At 47.2% G+C, this 22557-nt stretch overlaps 1 protein-coding gene across 1 annotated transcript in view; it reads right to left on the bottom strand.

Moving 5' to 3' along the window:
• The window catches only part of LOC110587352 (two pore calcium channel protein 1-like), a 36462-nt gene extending 17546 nt beyond the window's left edge, over positions 1–18916 (bottom strand). The window contains exons 1-9 of the mRNA XM_021697598.1: positions 18842–18916; positions 10516–10598; positions 9379–9493; positions 6873–7001; positions 4831–4947; positions 4617–4735; positions 4309–4410; positions 2780–2906; positions 789–990 (exon numbers count right to left, since the gene is read on the bottom strand). Coding sequence (XP_021553273.1) covers positions 789–990; positions 2780–2906; positions 4309–4410; positions 4617–4735; positions 4831–4947; positions 6873–7001; positions 9379–9493; positions 10516–10598; positions 18842–18916 — 1069 coding nt within the window. The remainder of the gene's footprint in view (positions 1–788; positions 991–2779; positions 2907–4308; positions 4411–4616; positions 4736–4830; positions 4948–6872; positions 7002–9378; positions 9494–10515; positions 10599–18841) is intronic.
• Positions 18917–22557: the final 3641 nt, after the last annotated feature.

Below are 22557 nucleotides of genomic sequence, written 5' to 3'. Positions count from 1 at the left end.
ATGTTCCCATCTAGACTCTTCTGGAAACAGATGAACTGAGGGTGTTCTACAGTTTGGGATATATTTTGGCCACCTCACATCTTTCCATATTGACATATCATCTTTACAGTCATTCTTAAGGTCACCACAATTTCCCATCACGTGACTATCAGAATCTGGGGTGGTTTAGCACAGTGAGAAAAAGCACAGGCCTTGGAGTCAGACGGCCTCGACCACTTTGCAGCTGCGTGGCCTGGGCAAACTACTTAACCCCTTCCAGTCTCGGTTTCCATATTGACAAACGAGGATGACAAACAGCCACCTCAGCGATCGCATACACACCGCGCGCGGAAAACACTCATGACAGTGGCTCACGCCTGGTACGTGTGTCACGGATACGAAGTGCTATTCGTAATAGCTACCAACCACCAGGACCTGAATTTTACGTTACTTTCAACTGCTTTCAAATACTGAATGTGACGTAAATGTTCATTTCCACAGCTCTCTTCCAATTTTAGATGACGTCCCTAAAGCAGGGTCAGCAGTGGAATGACTGTGACAAGGTAAGGGCTTTTGGATGGCTCCTTACACGTTGACAACTCACACGGGGACAGCCCTGTCAGAACACAGCGTGAGGACCCGAACTCCACTGGGTTGTTGCCAGCAGGAAGGGTGCACATACATTTTTATTTGCAAATTTAAGAAAATTAAAAAAAAAACCCAATACTGCTGTTTTACGAATCGCTGTTGGGAGCCACCCACTTTTGAACGCACAGCGAAGAGGAATGTCAGAGGCCAAGGCTTCTTACCCACGTGGCCCTTCTGTCCCTCGTCGGAGATCCTCAAAAGGAGCTCCAGGTGGGGACTGCTGATGTGTGGCATCACGATCCTGGCCAGCCGCTTCCACCGGGCCTCCGTCACCACAAACTCTGTGCCCACCTTGACCTTCAGAATGTTGAAAGCCTCTATCATTTTGTGACGTTTCAGGTACGCCAGTTTGCGAATCTCGTTCTTTAAAAAACAGAATTGTGGCTTTTAAGAGAAAGATTCAAGAAAGCCTTGTTTCTTTCCCCTAAACGTGTCAAGGTAATTGACGAGCCAAAGAGAAGGCACCGAAGGGTCTATTATCAAGCAAGGTATGTAATCCCTCCCCGGCCGCAGGTACACGTAGCCAACCCGTCTACATAAACGAAACTCATCTTACCAAGTTTACAGGAGGGAGCCCGTGAAGGATAATCTGTGTGGTGAGAAACAGAACAGCAGGAGGCAGACTGGTCCCAACTCCACTCTGCCCAGGAGGAAGGGAAATTCCAGAAAGGAAGGGAAGCGGGTGTACTGCTGAGACACAGGGAGACCCCAGAAAGGGAGAAGACAGAGCTACCATTAAGTCAATCAAGAAAGAGAAGGGGAGGAGGAGAAAAGTCGGGGAAGTGAAACTAGGCTAGAAGTGGTCCGGAAGGAAGAGGTCCAGGGCAGGAAGGACAGCTGGGCCTGCCTGGAGCTACCATCTGGCCCGAGCACAGGGAATCATCCAGAGGACCGTAGGCTAGACAGGCCTCCCCGGGTTACAGTCACCTGATGCCCTCTCTTCCTGCTCCCTGTAAGCCCGTTACCCAATAACATCATCACTTAATTGATTATATAGCTAGACTGTAAATGTTTAAGGGGTGTGGGCTGTGTCTTAATCGTCTTTGACTTCTCAGCACTTGGACTGGTACTGGGCACCTAAAACACATTTCAGAGGTTTGCTGACTGATCCCTGTTGCAGAGGATTACCCAAAGAAACACTTCCTTGGGGTTGGGAGAGGTAGAGCAATAGTTCTGTCCAGCAGCAACAAAGAGGAGAGGCATACCAGACTCTCTGGGGCAGCCTCTTTCCACCCAGAGGGAGGAAGGTGGAGTAGGAGGGTCTCTGGAGGCCTGGCCTCTGGGGCAGGGGCAGCTCAAGTCCCCATAGCACATAGACTCCTCAGGACCGGGACAGGCCAGGCACCTGCAAAGGCCATTTGGGCCAAATCTCAGACTCAGCCCCACCACCTGCTTCTCCTTAGCCGCAAACATTGAAGTTCTCCCTGACTTTCTTCTTGTTCCCTGGTGGCACCATCCCTATGCAATGAAAAATTCAGAACAGAACCAAAAGGATCGAGAACCAAAAGGCAATGTCTTCCCTTAAGGAAAAATCATCCTTTGATGAAAAGCCTCTCTGTGCACCTAGTTTCACAAGATGAGAAAACAACCAAGCAGAGATGTGTGCAGTGGGGGGGCAGGGGAAGCAGGTGACATGGCTGAAGTATCCCGGTGGATTCTGGGCTGGAAATAAAACAGCCTCCACCTCAAGTACTCAGAAGCCTCTGCCCACCCAACACCTCCAGGAATTCTCCAGACATAAATCAAACAGGCAGGTACCGGGGCAGAAACTGTTGGCTTTAAGGAGTTTCTGCTTCTGCGGGTGAGGGGAAAAGGAGTTGGGAGCTTGGAGAATATCCCCAAACCCCATTCTTACACAAAACGTTTCAAGGAACCATGAACAATTTCATGCCTTAAGAGCACGGAGCTAAGCAAGGGCCTGCCGCTGCCCATGATGTCCAGACACTGTTAGACCATCACAAAGACCAGTAAAGAACTGCCCCACCTAACGGAACAGAGCAAGATACCACATGAGTCTTCAGATCGGCCAAAGCAACAAGAAAAAGGACACCTTCAAATACTGAGCAAATGCGTTTGCCAGCCTCCCTGCCAGTGGATCCAGCACAGATGCCCAGCCCCCTGCTCCCACCCGCCTTCCGCTCACGCACGGTACCTTTAAGTGTTTCCTATAATTGTTGTAGACCACGGCCAGAAAGACGGACATGAAGATGTAGGTATTGATGATGATGTAGGTTATGAAGTACAGAGAATACCACCAATTGAAGTTATAGGCAGGCATCCTGGAAGGAAAGAATTATGTGGCATGGTTTCTCATAGCCTAGGTCCCCAGTGCATAAAAGGCTGGTCTCGGGTGCCATCCCACATGGACAACCCACGTGCACGAGGCACAGCAAAACCTCCTCTCACTCTAACTGTCCCTCACATGGTGCGGTGCCAGGTCGTGGGGCCGCAGAGCCGCCGTCACCCCTAACGCTAAACAGCTGGCTCCAAACTTGCCTTCTGGATTTCTTAGTGCTCTATACAGGCGGCAACTAGGACCTTGGGGATCCCCTAATCCCAGCCTCTCCCTTCACAATGAGAAAATCGAAGCCTAAAAAGGAGACTGACTTGCCCAGAACCACAGAAGGAATCCAAGAGTGGCTTGGGCTTATACTCAAGGCTCTTCAGGGACACCAGACTGCCTTGCTGGGGGGGGGGGGGGGGGGGGCAGATGATTTCTAGCCACTCTAGGACAATGAGAAGGAAAGGGGTACCTTTAACAATGGCACCAGGGCGAAAGGCATACATCAGGATGTGTGCTCACTCCACATTTAATGGAAATTGGATTTCATACAGGACGGGAGGTTGGGAGCATGGCCAGTGGCCCAGGGTCTGAGGGAAAGATGCAAGAGAACACAAGGAGGGCCCGAACTGCACCTCGCCCGCATTGTGTCCAAGCCAGGCCCAAGAGTGAGCAACAACCCAGAACAAGTCAATGTGATGATCGCACACAGACCTAGATGACAGAAAGCCTGCCCCCGCCCGGACGCGCTGTATGGCCTGAATTGGGATTGACATTTGCAGTTAGAACCCCGTCCACACCCTGGACCCCAAGAGATGTCTACTCAGTGTAGCACTGTTTGATTATTTCACTTCCACAAACAAGGTTAATCCATAATACGAAGGACATTAGAAAAAAAAAAAAATCATGTTTTCTTCCTAAGTAAAGTCCACGTGTGGAGAATTGGCATTTTGAGGGGGAAGGCAACGACTACTCATCTTTACATTTCTTTCCTGTTTCATTTAACCAGAAAAGCACATCAAAGTTGAGGAGAACAAGCCATGATTCCTTTATAGAGATGGCTTAGTGTTTAGATTCAAGACTCAAAAAAGTCCTGGAATACAAAGTAGGCTCCAATATTTAAGAGTTGTATGTCAAGAGATGTCTCCTGTTGCTTTCAGTTTAAAAAAGAAAAAAAAAAAAAACCACACCTAAATTTAGTTTTAAATAGTGAGAGAGGGTAGGCTATCATTAATGTAAACATTTTACATTCTTCAAAAATGTTGACGATGAATATGAATAAGCAGAAAATCACTACTTCTCCTCTCTCAGCCCTGCTGGTGTCAGGAGGTAGTGCCTTTAACAAAGTGAATTCTGTCATGGTAACAGGTGTCCGTGAACGTGAGCAGAGATGAACGTACATGACATCAGGGCTGTTCGCGGTAGTGACCAGCACGTAGAGTTCAAACGCTATCTCCAGGATATTTGTGAAGTAGGGCAAGCCTTCCACTGTTTGAAGACCCCTAAAGAGGAACCAAAAACACAAAGTGAGAAACTCACACCCATAAATAAAGCTGTGATTTCTGATACACTTTTTCCCCCCTTTCAAAAGCACTCCTGGAGTGTCTGAATGAGGAAGATGGCATCCGGTGACAGATTCTGCCACCAACGGGCTGAACCCAAACAGGGGAGAATTCACAGGCAGAAACTGCCAGAACAGTGTGCTCACCGATCCCCAAAAAGCTTCAAGGCCATAAGGGAGAATATCAGCACACTGAACATGAACAAGAGGAAGACGTAGAGGATATCGGGCAGAGTGTTCCGGATGCTTCTGAAAGTTCTTCGGATCTGTGAAGACAAAATTTCATTTCATTTCCAAGAAATCCGCTCATTTTCTGCAAACAAAAACCAAGCCCTTGCGTTATCCGAAGGTATATCCTTACCTGACGACTTTCAGGGAAGTTAATTAGGAAGACTGGCCTTAAGGCCCTTGACCATCGAACGCTGTGGATATTAACAGCTTCCAGGGAACCATAGATAATCAAATCAATCAAGGTCAGCTGTGAGAGACATGGGACAAAACTGTCAGTGTCACCCTGCTAGAGGACACACAAGGAAGTGACAGTGTGGAACCCAAGCCTGTGGTCCCAGGGACCCTTCCCGGATTGAGTGTGCCTTAAGGATTTTAATAAATATTTCTAAAAATAAGAAAAGTACAGAGAGATAGTCTCCATATCCTGAGGGCTCAGCAGATGCATGAAGGGAGGTCAAAACAAATGTTTCGAGCAAGGCGAGAAGAGACCATGGGCCTTCCAGGCAAATGAGCCACGTCAGGCTGAGGAGGAGGGGGCGGTAGGTGTGCAAGGCAGGAGGCAGCTCGAGCCAGCTAGGGTGAAGAGGGCCCCATGAAACATGTTTGCAGGACTGGGGGCACTGGATAGTCTGTGGAGCTCATAGACATTTTTGAGTAAGGGAGGGAAGTGATGGGAGATGTGCTTCCGGAGGATTCACCCAGCGGCAGCATCTAAAATGCACGTATCGGGTGGGGATCTGAGGTTGAGGTGACCGTGGCAGTTCCCAAAAGGGGTGACCAGGGCCTGGACCATGTTGTGGGAACAGAATGTCATGCAACAAAGAGACAACAATGCGTGGTCACATCAGAGACTACTGCAATAGTCCAAGTGGGGAGAATGGAAACAGGGCGAGAGGCATCCTGAGGGGCTTTGGGGAGGCCTGCTGCAAGGGAGAAGAGAGAATCTTGACTAAGAGGATTAGGAACTGGGTGTTGGGACCTAAGGCACCACCCACAAACAAACAGCTAGGGGAGTGGAGGGGCAAAGAGGGTGGGTTTCATCCCATTCTGTTTGCGTTGACACCCATAGAAACTGCTACCAAGCAGCTGGCCACAGACAAAAGAAACTCAGAAGGGAAACCGGTATGGGCTACAGCATGGGGACCCCTACCTACCAGTGATCATGGCAGCTCTGGCTTAGAGGCGTGCAGACTGAGCCTCGGACTAATCGGGAAGAACCCTGGTTCAGGCCTGCTGGCTGCCGCACGGTTACGCTAACTATAAAGTACCTTTACCTAATCACTGAAGGGGCCTCTCTGGACATTACAGCCGTGTTTCAGAATACATACCCTGCCCCTCTGGGCATAACTGCTTAGCATATACCCTCCCAGATTTCTCTGTGAATGTTATACACATTCTTTCCTTTTTCTTTTCAACAAAGTTGAGATCCAGCTCTATTGTATCTTGTTCTTTTGACTTAATGAACAATAAGCACCTCCCCTTAGTAATAGACACATACGTTGCTTTAACACTATTTCAAAGGGCTGAGTAGGTGCGCCACATTTTATATAATACATATCTACTGTCAGGAAATCGAGTTGTTTCCAATTTTTCAGTATTACAAACAGTTCAGCCATGACCAATCTTGTGGCTAAATCTTTGAACACATCCTTCTTCCCTAAAGATAAATTCCCAGGAATGGAACTCCAGGGTGCAAGGCTTTTTGAAAGGAATGGCCACACAGCCTTCCAGAAAGCTTATTTGTCCCTTCAGTAGGGTATAAGAGGTTCTTTTTTCTCTCAATCTTGCTAACACTGTTTCAAAGGCAAACACATGGTATTTTATAGTTGTTTTAATATATATTTCTTAATTAGTGAAATTACACATTTTTTCATATCGACCATTATTTATTTTTTCTTCTATGAGATGCCTTCACCTATTTTCAGCACTAGTGGAGTTTCTGTCTTTTTTTTCCTTTTAATTTGCAAGTGCTTTCGCTATGTTAAAATACAGCATTCACACTCTCATATTTTGTCTTATTTGCTGTTCAATCGGGATTCGCATTGCTGATGGGGTTTGCTGTGCCGAAGTCTGTCACTGTTGCTTTAACCAAGTCAAATCTATGCTGTCCTTTTGCTTCATAGTTTCTGCCTTTGACCACAAAGTCTTCAGGGTACTGTAATGAGCACTCACCACTATGGTTACCATGATGCAGATGTTTTTCATATCCTTCCAGAAAACCATCTGAGGAGTGACTTTCGCAAAATGTACAAGTCTCCCAAAGAATGCAGTCAGACAGAGTACTTCTGCTATCGAGGTAGCCTGCACGCAGAAAACAAAGACTAAACACAGCCCCCTGGCCATTTGGAGACTCAGCTTTAGCCCTCTTGTAACCACCGCACCCCCCAAGCTCCCTTGATGCCACCCTCTGAGAATTAGTGATGTCCCTTCATTTCACTGCTGGTTGCAGCCAAATTCTTTGCTGGTGGGGATGGTTTCTTCCTCTTAAAAGGAAACCTGTCCTGGAGCCATGAATCCCATGACCTAACAGGCAGGGCTTCCTGGGAGGGGCTGAATCAGCAGGCAGGGGACCCAGAAGCACTTCCCCAGAAAGGGGAGGGCAAGGATGATAGACATAGGCGTCTTCTGTGCTCTCCAATTCTCACGTTCATATTTAAAATAGGCATCTAGACGTTCAGTTTCCCTGATAGTAGGGTAACTCCCCAGAGATCTGTTTTGAATGCGGGTCATTCCGTAGCCATCCCTGCCACTCCAGCCCTCTGCCTATCGTGGCTGGTCAGAGGAAAGAATGGAGGCCACTGAGCCCCAATGCCACGTCCTGACCGTGTCCTCCATAGGTGACAGGACCCCAGTTCCGAACTCCCTACAGGCAGCTAGCTCAGCAGCCTGTGACGTAGCCCAAGCTTTCCTGTGACTGCCCTGAGGCAGTAAGTCCTCCCTAACAAGGGCACCTATCTCCATCATGGGGAGAGGAGGATGGTAGAGCAGGAAGAGTTGGGGACAGGGCAACCTGGTGTAGCCTAGGAAGACAGAAAGGTCTGGGGTAAGGGCTGGAGGAATGGATTCCCAAAAGGATGGGAAGGCAGGGGCTGGCTCTGGGCCCTGAAAGCAGCAGGTGATACAGTCTTCCTTCCCCCACCCCAGCCTTCATGGGTCCTGGGCACGGACACAGGCTGCAGCCCCTTGCAAACCTTCTAGCCCTCAGCCTGTTCACCCTTGAAGGGTTCTAGAGACTCACTGTCAAGACCAGGCATACCAAACGGCCTGGGGCGATTCCAGGACACCCCTGTTCAAAGTAAGATGTGCTCGGTAATGCTGCCTCTGGGCCAAAGCCCCAGCATGACACATTGGATTCTAGAGACTGGAGGTACAGATGCTGGCTGAAGGAGCACTCTGAACCCAGGCAGCCAACCCGAAGCTGTACGTGACCACTAACACCCGGAAGGGGGAGGACTCGGGAAGAGAGGCAAGGGGTTGAGGAGACAACCCCAGGGAAGGCTCATGGCGTCTTGCTAGGGAGGGACTGACTGTCTGGGTCTGTGAATGCACAGCTCTGCTTCGTCCAACTTTGTGTTTGTTTTCATAGTCCCTGGGCTACAAGTTTTCTATCCAGAGACTCCATTAATTGTGGCATCTCCATCATATGGAAGTGTGTTATACCATCACTTTGATGGCCCCCGATGAACCATGATTCCAGTTTTTAGCCCTTGTGCGGTGTCCTCCCCTGTTGACTCCAGGGCTCCAGCACCTGATGGGCTTTGGCCAACAGGACATCAGCAAGTGTCATCAAGCAGAAGCTTGATGGTGCCTGTACACGAGGATGCTCCTCCCTGGATCTCCCCCTCCCCCACTGGGAGGAGCCTAAACCCCATGCAGCAGCCGTGTAAAAGAGAAGGGCCCTCTGGTCCACAGCTCCAGCCAGGCAAGCTCCCAGCTGATGGCCAGCAGCACCTGCCAGCCTCCAGAGATCGACAGAGCTTCCAGATATCTACTACCCTAGCTCATGACACAGGAACAGAAAATCTGCCCAGCTGGGCCCCATTACCCACAGAATCATGGGAGGTAATAAAAGCCTGTTCTTTAAAGCTAGGGGTCAACGAACTTTTATCTGTTAAAGGACCAGACAGTAAATACTCTGGGCCTTGCAAGTCATCCAGTCTCTGTTATACCTACTCTCAGAGGAGTACTCCTACTCTCTGCAGGAGCAGCATCAAGTTGGGAATTAACATGAATAGATCATCAATTTATTGCTTAGACTGATCTGGAATAGCTGGTTAATTTGATGTATTACTCAAAATCAAATGTGATCAGCTACTAAGCACCAATAAATACTCTAGTGACTTAGGAAAGAAAAAAGCTGGAAAAGTGGCAAGTAAAAGTTGCATATTCCACCATATTATGACATTGTCTACTTGCCATTTTATAGATATGCTTTGAAAATATCATTTGTCTATCCAGTTTATCCCTGTGTACACAGAAGACAATAAACCTTCTACTCCACTGAAAATGCCTATGAGTGAAGCTTCAGCTCAGGGAATAGGCAGAATTCTTCCAGTCCCCAGCAATAAAAATAAAACCATGTTCATATTTACTGAAATTGGGTGGGGGGAAGGAAGAGGAATGGGGCCCAGCTCATCAATGACAAAGTCTAGGTAGCCATTTTCTTTTTAATCCTTACCAAGAAAGGCAGTGGAAACAGCGCAGGTTCTTCAAACAGGGCGAGGGAAAGGTCGACACAAATAAAGAAGTAGATGGCTACTTGCATTGTCCAGTGGTTATAAAAATAGTAAAGTCTGAAGACGAAAAGAATAAAGGTGTTTATAAACAAGGAGCAGGAGTTAAACAGCACTCGAACTTCCCACTAGAAGACATGGTAGATAAAATACAAAGTATGGCTCTGGCCACATTTCCTTTCAATTCTAGGGAGCAAGGGACAGTACTGAATTGAGCATGCATTACAAAACACTAACAGAAAAAAATCAACATATTATCATATCTCAAAGCACAGTCTCTTAACAGTCTCCAGCTATGATTATACCTTCCTCCTGGTGATTGTGACAATAATAAGAGAATACTTTTAGAGGACTTTAAACAGTGACCAGTACAGAGTAAACCCTCAGTTAAAGTGACCTATTATTATGTGGCAGGGTAGCCTAAACAATTTAAAATGTGCATCGTCCCATGTCGACATGATAGACTCAGAGAGATCTTGCAGTCACACAGTTCTCTTCCTATGGACGGGGGACAGTCCCCCCAACCTGCTTGAAGCTTCCAGGAATGAGGCATTCATTGCTTTTGGAGGCACTGGCACTGAGCCCTGATGATAAGAAATGTTTTTTCCTTATTTTGGGCCAAATTCTTGGTCTTAGTTCAACGTTTATGGGGTGAGAGAGAAAAGGCAGGATTCTTACGAAAAGAACAAATGTATGGACTACATCACAAGGCAACAGAAAGAAAAAGAACAAGGCTTTTCATTTAGACTCTAAGAAGACAAATCATGTCTAAGAGGAAAAGATGATATATATTTTACTTTGGATGCCCTCTCTCCTGTTCTGGGTGTTCTCATTTACTCATTTACCCGTCCTTAATGTATTTATTGAATGCTTTCCTATGTGTGAGGCACCATGCTCTTATAACTTAAAAAAAAAAAAAAAAAAAGCATTGGATTTTAGGATTTACTCCAAATCTATGTGTATACCCTAGAGACTTCCCAAAAATGTTTGTGGAGATAATGTCTTCGGTTTGGGTTTAACCTCAAGCCTATTAAGTACTAGAGGACAGTTTGCTCTATGTGACAGTTTAACACTTTCATTACCTGATGGCCCGAGGAGATGTTTCAAAGGGAACATTTCTGTTGTACTGGGCATCAGAAACATAGGCAGCTGCCAGGAGGAGGTCCTGGTCCTCCTTGGGAGAAAGTAAGGAGAGAACATCATTCAGAAGAGGAAAGGACATTTCTCTTTTTCATATGTAAGTACAAAAAGAAACCCACCCCCATCCCACTCTTGCCAGAGGTAATTAACATTATAGTACTGTATGTACATGTCCAGATCCATAGCTGGGCACCAGGAATCCTGCAGTGGGGCTGAGACACAGGCATGCTTGACTTCCTTGAATTCAAATATAGGCTCTCAGAGGAGGAAATGAAAACAAGAAAGCACTGAATAGTATATATACATGTCCTTAAATGGCATATTTATACTAACATATATAGGCTATATACACACAAATATATAAACACAAAATTATATTTAGGGTACTTGATGGGTGATTAGAGTGTTTTTCAAGGGTAATTTTGACACATAAATTACTGCCTTTCTGGATGACTTTTGCAGCTAACTCCTTTTTAAGGTATGACCCTACTCTATACATACACAGAATTTTAAAATAATAAAATTGTTTTCATACGATACAAAGTTACTTTTCTCACTCAATATATTCTGGACATTTTTTTCATGACAATATATATACACCTACCCCATTCTTTTTAATAAATGCCTGTTCCTTTAGGTAGTGTCTCCCTTTTTTTTTCTATTTTGAACACAGTTAAATTGAGTTTTTAAAAATATATATTACACACAGACACACATGCATAGCTTTGTGCCATATGAATGTTTTTGTAGGATAGAGTTGAACTTGTGAATGAAAGGTATTTGTGTTTTTTATTTTGATAGATACTACCAAATTGTTTCCCCCAAAGTTACGCCTTTGATATGCCTCTAAATAGTACATGAGCATCATGTTTTCCTGCTTCTCACCAACATTCATATAACTTAAAATGATTAATAATATCCAATCAGCCAAAGGGGCAGCTTGAGATTTGACTTTACATCTCCTCACGACCAGTAGAGCCGAGCCCCATTTGTGATGACTCACACTTCTGATTCTGTATAAATAAGCACACATACAAACAGACTAGCTATTTAGACCTTCCTATGTACTTGAGGAGGAAAACAACATGATTATCCATTCAATCACCAGAGTTACCTCCTCAAAACATGGGACATCTTCATGTTGGAATTGGGTTGGAAATTTATCATTGGTCAAGCAAGTCAATTTTGCAAACACATCTGGTATTCAGAGAGGTCAAAAGATTCCAAACTTTATACAAATATACAAAAGTATGTATCTGGAGACACAGCAGAACTGAGTTTCCTCAATTAATTTCATTTGGCAACACTTTAAAAAAGTAAGTTATATTCCATTAAAAAACACAAACATTAGTTACTAAGATAAGTCTTTTAATAGACATTTCACTAAAGAAGATATACGTATGCATGGCAAATAAGCACATAAGAAGATGCTCAACATCATTAGTCATTAGGGAAATACATATTTAAACCAGAGTGAGATACCACTTCATATCGACTATAATGGCTAAAACTAAAGACTGACCACACCAAGTGTTGACATGGATGTAAAGCAATTGGAACTCTCACACATTGTTGGTAGGAATGGAAAAAGGTGCGTTTACTTCAGAAAACAGTTTGGTAGTTTCTTGGCAATTCTGTTCCTAAGTATTTACCAAAGAGAAAGAAAACATATGTCTACACAAAGACTTTACATCCAACCCAAGAACGCGGCTTACATTAGAACACCATTCCAAAGTTGTACTTGTATACAAATATTCATAGCACCTCAATAGTTGAAAACCAGAAACAACCAAAATGTCCACAAATAGGTGAACGGATAAACAAAAGGTGATATATCTCTACCATGAAAGACTACCCCGCAATAAAAAGGAATGAATTACTGATAAACACAACAAAATGGATGAATCTCAAAGTAATTTTGCTGAGCGAAAGAAGCTAACTCCTATCCGCCCAAAAGAGTACCTACTACACGAGTATATAGAATATGCAAGCTAATCTACAGTGGCACAAATGAGATCAGTTGCCTGGGCACAGGGAGGAGGGGATGGAAAGAGGGGTGGACGTCAAGCAGGCATGAGGAAACTTGTAGGGGTGACAGATATGTTCATTACCTTGACTGTGGTATTAATATCACGAGTGTATTCATGTACCAAGACTCATCAAACTGCACACTTTAAATAAGTATAGTTTAGTTTATATCAATTATAGTTCAATAAAGCTGTTAAAAATTGCCCAGAAAGAAAGATAAATGTTTTGATTAAAAATAGATATGGAACAACAATCTCAAAGATGAATGAACTGCTCTAAGAACCCGTCCCCTCTTGAGTCATGTGCCTTCTCCGGGCTGTACAGCAATTCTTAAAGGCAGGTTATTAAAAACTAAGAAGCACCAGGAGCGCCTGGGTGGCTCAGTCAGTTTAGTATCTGACTCTTGATTTCAGCTCAGGTCATGATCTCAGGGTCATGGGGTGGAGCCCCACGTTGGGCTCCGTGCTCAGCGCAGAGTCTGCCTAAGGTTCTCTCTCTCTCCCTCTGCGCCTCCCCCTGCTCATGCTCTAAATAATAAATAAATAAATAAGTAAAATCTTTTAAAAACTGGGCGCCTGGGTGGCTCAGTCATTAAGCGTCTGCCTTCAGCTCAGGTCATGATCCCCAGGTCCTGGGATCGAGCCCCGCATCGGGCTCCTTGCTCCGCGGGAAGCCTGCTTCTCCCTCTCCCACTCCCCCTGCTTGTGTTCCCTCTCTGGCTGTGTCTCTCTCTGTCAAATAAATAAATAAAATCTTTTTTTAAAAAATCTTTTAAAAACTAAGCAGCACCATATAAATGTGTTAAACACTTACCACACATTTTTCTTTGACATATTTAAAAAATATTTTAGTAGGCAATCTATTAATACCAATGATTTTTCCATTGAACATCTCCAACACTGAGGAACACTAGAGTTCCCGAGGATATGCTTAGAAATCTGTTTTAGGTAGAAAATGGCTAGCATCAACAGGAGGTTTTTTTTTTTTTTTTTAAGTGAATGCACACTAATCTTAAGAAAGTTCCATGAAGCCCCAAAAAGATTATACTGGAACAGCAACGAATTATCATATGAAGGCCTTTAAAAAATATATTTAAGGCAAAATCTCTTAAAGCCACTAGCATTCCCAATTTAAAGAGATGATGCTACTAACCTCCTTCCAGTCCCAGTGAAATGGTTTGTCCACAAACGAGCAGTTTGACACCCACACGCCCTCCAGGTAGAGAAGAGGAAAAGAATGCTCAGCAGCAATTCCTCAGCCAGCCAGGCCCTGGGGGGTTACCTCCATCGGACGTTACGCAGGCTCCCCACACTGATATAATGTGAATGATATAAGCACCAGGGCACCTCTTCCATCCCCCCCGGCCTTGCCATCTGAATTCATCTGTTACGTTTAAATACGCTGACACTTTGACAACAGCAAATTTACCTTTATGTTGTTTCCAAGCTTTCCCATTCTTACCTAGTCCATTTCGGACATCTGCCTCTTTTTAAAATCTCACCCACTCCGTCTTCTGCTCCTACTTGTCTTCCTTCTCTCCATCCTGTTTGTGAGCAACTTCTAAGGCTCCTGTCCATCTTTGCTTGGGAAGAAGTACTCTCCCCAGGCAAACTTAGTGTAATGACCATTCTCACTAGTACTAAGGCCATCTGGATCTTTCCATAAAACAAATCATTTTCATCCAACCCAAGAATGTGGCTTGTGTTAGACATGCTGTTTCAAAACTGCATACTGTCAAGTTTACATTCGATCCACTGCCCCTACCTACCATGAAAACAAGCGAAGACCAAATAGCGATGTTCCCTCCAGACGCAGCTTATAGATGGCTTTGCACCTCACAACAGCAGACCCAGCCTCGGGGAGGCACCAGAGCCTGCCAGGACAGCAGTTCTGAACTCCCACAGCACCTACCACCACCTTCCGAGCTTTGCTCGCAAAGATCCCGTTGCCCAGACCAAGAGCCTCAGAGTCTCAAGGAAGTGAGACCCAGGACGAATTTGTAAAGTTCCCAGGGGATTCCAACATGCGGGCAAGATGGAAAATCACTGGTCTAAATATGGCCATTTTACTACTGCTTCTTGTATGCTTTGTATTCTCATGGCACTGGGGCAATAACTGACTTCTCTGGATTTTCTTTCTGTCCTTTTCTTCTAGCTATGACATTTTCTCCCTCTCCCCAAGATGGAAAATGTATTTAAGATTTTTGTGTTTTCTCCTCCAGCCCTCTCAACACTGTAAGCCTTCATTCTGAGGAAAGGTGGATAACTTAGAATCCCTTAGGGAGAGAGGGCAGAGAAAGCGCAGGGGGGTAGGGAATGATCATTTCCAGAAGCTCTCATGAGAAAGCAAGGAAGTTCTTTCCCTATGTCCCCAGTGTAGGAATAAACGACTGGAAGCTCCAGATACCTTTAAGTCAGACAAGAACCTTGACGAAGTTGTTGATAGAAGTGCTTTAAAAAAAGCTGATAAGTCTCGTTTAGATATATAAGAAAATTAACCTAACTAACCACAACCTAAGGTAAAAAGAAGTTACTGTAAATCTTAAGGAAAATTTTCTCCCATCTGTTTTTCCCTCTATCATTACAAGCACTATACTTCCTGTCTCTCTCTGCCTCCCTTCCTTGCCCCCATTGGTTATGGGCACACTGACACCCAGAATAGAGGTGATCACTGCTTTCCCCATGCAACCCCTATGCAAAAGCTTCTAGTGACTTCTCTTTGCCTAGAGTGCCCGCAGAATCAAATGTAAAACTTGGCCTTTAGGGGCTCCACAATCTCCCCTCTCTCCAGCTTCGTCTCTCTCATTTCCTTACAGTAGCCCTCTTCTCTGGCTGAAACTAGTGGGTGCATTGTCCACTGTCCCATCACCAGCCCCACTTGCACACCTAAAACCAGGAGTACCCTTTCTAGAACTTTCCTTCATGGGGGGCCCATCTCAAATCTCACTTCCTCCATGAAGACTGGCAATACCAGCAGCTTCCGTTTCCAAATGGAAAGACTGCCAAGAGAAGCTGGGGTTATAAAGTATAGTGTGGGCATTTCACATAAAGAAACAGCTAGCTGCTAAGGGTAAGCCAGGGCATGGCAGCCATGGCGAGACCGTGAGAGAAGGGGTAGCAGTTAGCTGTTAGTCCCTCTGTGCAGAAAGACCAACAACCTGCAGGCCAAGTGCAGCCTAAAGATGTGTTTTGTTTGGCCCAGAGAGTGCTTCATGGATGCTGGTTACTAATTCAAATTTTTTAAAAAACTGGAGCTTACACAAAAATTTGAACTTCTGATTTCTCTTTGAAAGGTCATAACATCTGGCAATTCTGGGCTCTATTTCAATATGCTTTTGCTACCCACCCTGATACTCAGGTCATCTGAAGAAACACTCATTATTTTTTCAAATTCTGTGGGTCGGCCAGGCAAGTCCTTCTGGTCTAGGCCAATTTAGGGGATCTGTATGGTCATCTGGAGGAGATGGCCCAGGACAGCCGCACTCACATGTCTTGGACATGTGCATCATGCAGCAGGCTAGCCAGGGCTCTTCCACACGCCAGTGGTCAAAGGGTTCCCAGGAGCATCAGGAGAGCAAGCACCAATGCTCGAGTATTTTTCATATCTCTGCTTGTGTCGCATCTGCTGCTGTCCCATTGGCTAAAGCAAGTCTCAGGGTCAATGGTCTCAAGGGCTGGAGAAATTGACTCCATCTCCTGATGTAAGGAGTTGCAGAGGCTCATTGCAAATGGGGTTGTATCCAGGATGGGAAGAGTCTGCGGCCATTTTTTGCAATCTATGATAGCCCCTGGAGCCTCAACCAACTGGAAGTGGATAACCATGATCTTTTTCGGACAAAAGACATACCCTCCATGTCACCACCAGCCCCACTCTCCAGCTGAGTCATTCCCACCTAGGCCACTGGCTTTATGTTCTTCCCTGGCCCCTGTGGGCATTTCAGCTTGTGACCACCTGATGTAACTCATCCTCTCCCCGGCCTTCCTGGTTCCTCCCATGTTCCTCCTGCAAAAAACTTGTCTGCAAATCACTATAAGGGAACACCAGGAGACCCCAAGAGCCTGAAGCCAGGGTAATCTAAGACTTGAATGAAAAGTTTTAAGAATAAGAACATTCAAAGAGAAGCACATAAAATATCAAGAGGTGATCACACAGATCACAAAGTAACAGCGTACAGGACATGGGCTCTCAGCCTTGGCTGTGCTTTCAATACTTGGTAGCTTTAAAGTGACTGTTACCCAGGCCACACTCAGACCAATTAAATCAGAATCTCTGCGGTAGGGCTGGAACCCAGATACATTTCTAAAAAACTCCCCAGGTAATTCTAACCAACAGTAAGGCTGAGAATCACTAGCATTGGATTATTTCAATTTCAAAGCTGAAAGTGTTGGTAAGAGTACCAAAGGAGTGGATTGCCACCTCAGCATCTGCCAAAAGAAACACCCGGCAGAAAAAGGATCTAAAAAACAACTTGAAAGGAGAGGGCAGAAATGCATTTCCGATGACTAGGCAGTTTTTTATTAAGTGACCCCAAACTAACCACATCATCATAGCCACCAAGCATCTTAGGTCAGAGCCTTGCTTGGCTTAATGACTCAATCATCGCTGTTATCTCAGAAAACAAGGGGTTCTGCTAGAATTACCAGTTGGTACCAGGCTCCCCACCTTTTATGCCTGCTCCCCTGGGAGAGGTCTTTGAAAGCTACTGAGACATAAGTATGTGATTCCTGCAGGCGTGCATTAAGCCAAAAGCCTCACCCGGGACTAAACCAGGACTCTGGGCTGTTTTCAGCCCTCCCTGCATTTCTTGAGGTCTCGAATGATTAGTTTTTTTTACATTCTTCTCTTATTTAGACAAAGAAATATTAAGCACACAGAGGGAGGACATGGACAATCTCAATCTGAAAAGATGCTCTTGCCACAGAAAACTCTGGTGATCACAGGTCCCTCATTGTGCAGAATGAGGGGAGCACCACCTGGGTTGGGTCAGAGCTAGGGACCAAGAGTCCTTCCCCTCCTCTTTCTCCTTGACCTGCTTTCCTCTACCTTAGGGAGACATGGTAGAATTCACCTGTTGGAAGTGGCCAGGCCTCTTTGAGGGACCAGCAGGCCAAAGAGGGAGGCCAATGCACCAGGCAGGGATTTTAAACCCTACACAAAAGAGCCTGCCTGGTGGACTCCCTTAAGCAGGCTACAGGAGCCCACCGAGAAGGGACAGGGGCAATGGCAGAACAGTGCAGAGCGGGAGAGGCCAGCTCAACGAGGAGAGGAAGAGGGGACTGAAAGACCCTTCACCTCCCACACACTTGCCCCACCCCATGAACGCTCCCAGAGACGCCTGAAGCCTGGCTGTCATTACCGCGTGCCAGGCACTGTGCCCTGGGCCTGACTCACAAGGTCTTCAGACTCTCTGAGGTGGGCGTGACTTTTCATCCCCACCTTACAGAGGGGGAAACCGGAGGCTCCACCAGGTAATGGGCCCCCCTCATCTTGTAATTCACAGTTAGGATTTTCTGAGTCAGAGCAGGGGCTCCAACGCCTGGAGTTCTGCTTCCCTCCGCACTCTGAGTTCTTATCCAGAGACAGGAAACAGTCCAGGAATGACTGCTTGGAAGCTCCCCGTCTTCCAAAGAAGTGCAGAGCTGAGCCCATCTGCTTCGTCCCGCGGGGATGAGAAGAGCCCGGGCTGCATCAGCACTCCCAGATCCACATCCTGCAGCCTTTTTCCCGGGCGTTTCCCTGCAATGGGACCCTCGCATATTTTCCTGCCGCCATGGAGCGCAGTGCGGCGAGCACGGGCCTCCCTAGACCCCGGGACGCGCAGGGGCGCGCTAAATTGGCACCGGACCCCCAACACCGAGCCCGGGCGCGGCTTCCAGCGCGGCCCCCGCCCGGGGGAGGCGGGTGGGCTCAGGCAGCGCGGGCGCGGACTTGACAGCCCCCCTACCGACTCCAGCGTGCAGGGCTGCGGCCCGGGGCGCGGATCGCGGGAGCTCCAGCCGCCTGTGCGCTTTCCTGCGGAGCAGCCCCGGCGCCAGGGCTCCCGCGGCCCAGAGGACGGAGTCAGCCCCGGGGCGGGAAGGGGGCTCCTCGCCCAACTCCCTACACCGGGCCCTTATTCCCAGCAGCAGGCGCTGGCTTTGCGCGGGGTCGGAGCTCTGGGGGTGGCCGCGCCGGGAGGGAAACCTCGGGGCCAGAGACTCTGCCGTCGACGCGCGCCGCCAGCCCTCGGGGCGTCCTTACCTCCTGCGCGGGCGGCTCCTCGGAGGGCTGCGGGCGGAGGCGGCGCACGCCCGCGGCTCGGCCGGCCCCGGGCATCTCGGCGGCGGCTCAGCGGGCCGGGATGCGAGAGCGTCGGGGCCGCCGCGGCGGACTCTGTCCTCGGGCCCCGGGAGGCCCGGGCTGGGCGCGCTCCGCTCGGCCCTTCACGTGACCACGGCGGGACGGCCCGCGGCGGCCCCGAGGGCGGAGGACCGGCGGCGGCGGGCGCGGCGGGCTTCCAGGCTCTGGCCCCTTCCCCGCCCGGCCTCCCGGCCGCGCTCTGGAGCCGGGGACGGGGACGCGGAGCCGGCGGGGGTGGGGGCAGGCCGCCGAGGGGCCGCGGGGGACGAGCTCCGGCTGGTGGCGGCGTGGGTTAGAGGCCACCCTGGCATAAGGCCCGCACCGTGTGCCGTGGAAGCACCAGTAAAATAGTTGTTTTGAGAATTAAATGAGTTAATACATATTCAGTGGCTGCCACTGGCGAGGGCCCAGTAAATGTTGATTCTCTCCTCGTCCTAGTGGAGACCCTGGGGGAAGACTGGGTATGGACTCAGTGGGGCCTCCTAGGGCAGATACTTTTGGGGAGGGGGCGCAGACCCACCTCCCTTCCCCCAGGGTGCCCCCAGTTCCAGCTTGGCCAGGAACTCAGCATTGCCAGAACTGATGAATTTTCCAGAGAAAGCAAAAATGCAGATTTTCATGAGACTGTTCCTGATTTTTAAAAATGTTGGTCATGAATTTATTATTACAATACATGTAAAATACTTGAGGCCAATTCTTAGATGAGCCTTGGCCAGCAGGGCAGGTGGCCCTGGGCCCAGTACCAACCAACTTCACTGACCCTTCCCAGAGAAGGAGGAGGCCTGGCAGGGCTGGGACTGGCCCTGGTCACCCAGCAGGAAGCACGGTATCCTCTTAGGTGGTTCATCAGGATTCTGTATTAGGTATTGATGGCTACCAAGGTCCAACTCAGAAACTGTAGCAAGCAGAATCCGGCCCCACTCCTACTCACCCCCGCAACACCCCACCCCACCAAAAGATTGCAGGTCCTACTCCCTGGGACTATAATCTGTTACTTTACTCATTCAAAAGAGATTTTGAACATGTAATTCAGGTCACTCATCAGTTGATCTTAAAATACAGAGATTATCCTGGATTATCTAGGTTGGCCCAGTGGAATCACATGAGCCCTTAAAAGCATTGGAGAAAAGCAGAAGGGGAGGTGAGAGATTGGAAGCCCAGGAAGGGCTCCATGTGCCTGGCCAGAATGCTGCTGCCTTGAAGACAGAGGGGAACTGCAAGAAACTGAATTTGGCCAACAATCTGAATGAACCTAGAAGCAAATTCTGCCCCCCCCCCCACCTCCACCCAGCCTCCAGAAAGGAACACAGCCCTGCCCACACCTTTACTTCAGCCACGTGAGACTCAGGGCATAGAGTCCAGCCATGCCTTGCTGGACTTCAGCCTATAGACTAAGAGATAATAAAAGGATGTTGCTTTAAACTCCTAGATTTGTGGCAATTTGTTACACAGCAATAGAAAATGAATACAGGACACCAGCCTGCCTTTCAATGCCAGTTGAGTTCTAGCCAGGAGGCTGGCCTGCTGTGAGAGCACCACGTGGCCCCAGTCCCTTCATGGGCAAGCCAGGCACTGTGTTTGCCACCGCCCACCTCCTCTGATTATTCCCACACAATTCTAATATCACATCCCCTGCAAGCTTTTCCTCCACTTCTCCCAGCCAATGGATCACTTCCTCTCTGTGATCCCATATTCTTCATGAAAACAACCACATAGTGCCTCAGTTCTATTTGTACATGCTGTCCCACCCCATGAGGACAAGCACCTGGCGGAGGAGAGGGCAGGAAACTTTCCTCTTTGAATACCCACTTCCTGAACAGGCAGGCATATGGGAAGCAGGTGAAATGGCAGAGCAGAAATTCATATCAGCTTGTACCCAATGACCCATGTCTACAGGATGTCTGAAATAATTCTCATAATGTTTGTTGTGATGGACGCCTGGGTGGTTCAGTTGGTGAAGCATCTGCCTTTGGCTCAGGTCGTGATCCCAGGGTCCTGGGATGGAGACCCGTGTCAGGCTCCCTGCTCAGCAAGAGCCTGCTTCTCCCTCTGCCTGCCGCTCCCCCTGCTTGTGCTCTCTCTCTCTCACACAAATAAATAAAAATCTTAAAAAAAAAATGTTTATTGTGAGGATCGCCATAAAACTCTGCACGCCCTTGAAAAAAGACAATTATTCTATTTCTATCCCAAGTGGTGACTTATGGAATGGTTGTTTAATGGCAGGTCTTTTAAAATGGCTTTTTTTGTTTTGTTTTGTAAAATGTAAATGTAGTCATTGTAAAGAGTTGAAACAACTAATCAAAGATAACCACTATTAGCCAGTTTGGGTGAACATCCTTCTCTACATCTTTCTTTACTTGCACACACGTGAACATGCTTGAATGCAGTTCTTTGCAAATGAGATCACTCCTACCCTGCAGACACTGCTGACCCCCAACCTACTATCCATGCCAGCCCACCCAGGAACCCAGACTCGGTCAGGCCTCCATCCCAACTCCCACTAGAGGATGATCTTGCTTGGCTTAGTCCAATCTATACAGGGTGTTTTCCTGGCAACAGTTACCAGTCTCAGTAGGAGCTCGGCCTGCCTAAAAGAAGCTATGGCCCACAAGGAGAGGCTTCTTTCTCTCTCTCCCCTCCCCTTGTCCTATGAATGTAAATATAAAAAACATGTATTTCCAAAAGCCACTGGCAAGCATCTTGCAGCCGGCCTCGGGTGGAGATGATGCTGCAGATGGCACAGCAGAGAGGTGCAAGCAGCCAGGTCTCTGATGGCCTCATGGAAAGACTACTTTTTGGAACCTTCCTCCCCAGAACCATCTGACCTTTGAAATTAGAATTATGTGAACTCTATTATATAGCCCAGGAGACAGAATGAAGTTGATGTGTATGGCTGATAGGAAAAAATCTGTAAGATATTAAACGGGGGAGGATGGTAGTACCCTCCATAGAGTTTGGTATCTTTTGTAGAAATTTTTTAAAGGATGCATTTACCTATACTTTCTGATAAATGAATAAAATATGTTCCTGGAAGAATACATAAGTAAACTGTCATCAGCCCTGACCTTTGAGCACACAGCAGGGAGTAGAAGCTTGAAGGGAGAGAGAGTTTTTCCTCGTACACTTTCCTACAAGGTTTCATTTTTAACTATATTTCTATTTTACTTTCATGTGTTTGCATACGGTAAAATCAACAGGGATATAGAGATGGAGTTTAAATAGCAACTTGGCCTATTTCATGAAAAAAAATATTTTCTGTAGTGGAAAAAAATTAAAACTCTAGTAATTGTTCCTGAGAATGTCTATTCCTGGCAGAATCGCTGCTGGTGGGGAGAATGCACCTCTGCAGGGAAAGAATGAAACAGACTTAGAAAGCACAGCCTTTAGACTCTGGTTACCAAAAAGTGCACCCTATAACAGTACCTCTGGAGTACCGTATAAGTTTGCTGGGGCTGCCATACCAAAATACCACAGACTGGAGGGCTTAAACAATAGAAATTTGCTTTCTCACGCTTCTGGAGCTAGAAGTCCAAGATCAAGGTGTTGGAGGGTTGGTTTCATCTGAGGTCTCCCTTCTCGGTTTGCAGCCAGCCAACTTCTCCCTGTGTCCCCACATG

The sequence above is a fragment of the Neomonachus schauinslandi genome, chromosome 10 (assembly GCF_002201575.2).
Source record: "Neomonachus schauinslandi chromosome 10, ASM220157v2, whole genome shotgun sequence".
Classification (NCBI taxonomy): Eukaryota; Metazoa; Chordata; class Mammalia; order Carnivora; family Phocidae; genus Neomonachus; species Neomonachus schauinslandi.
Note: the sequence above shows the minus strand (reverse complement) of the source record. Positions and strands in the feature narration are given on the sequence as shown.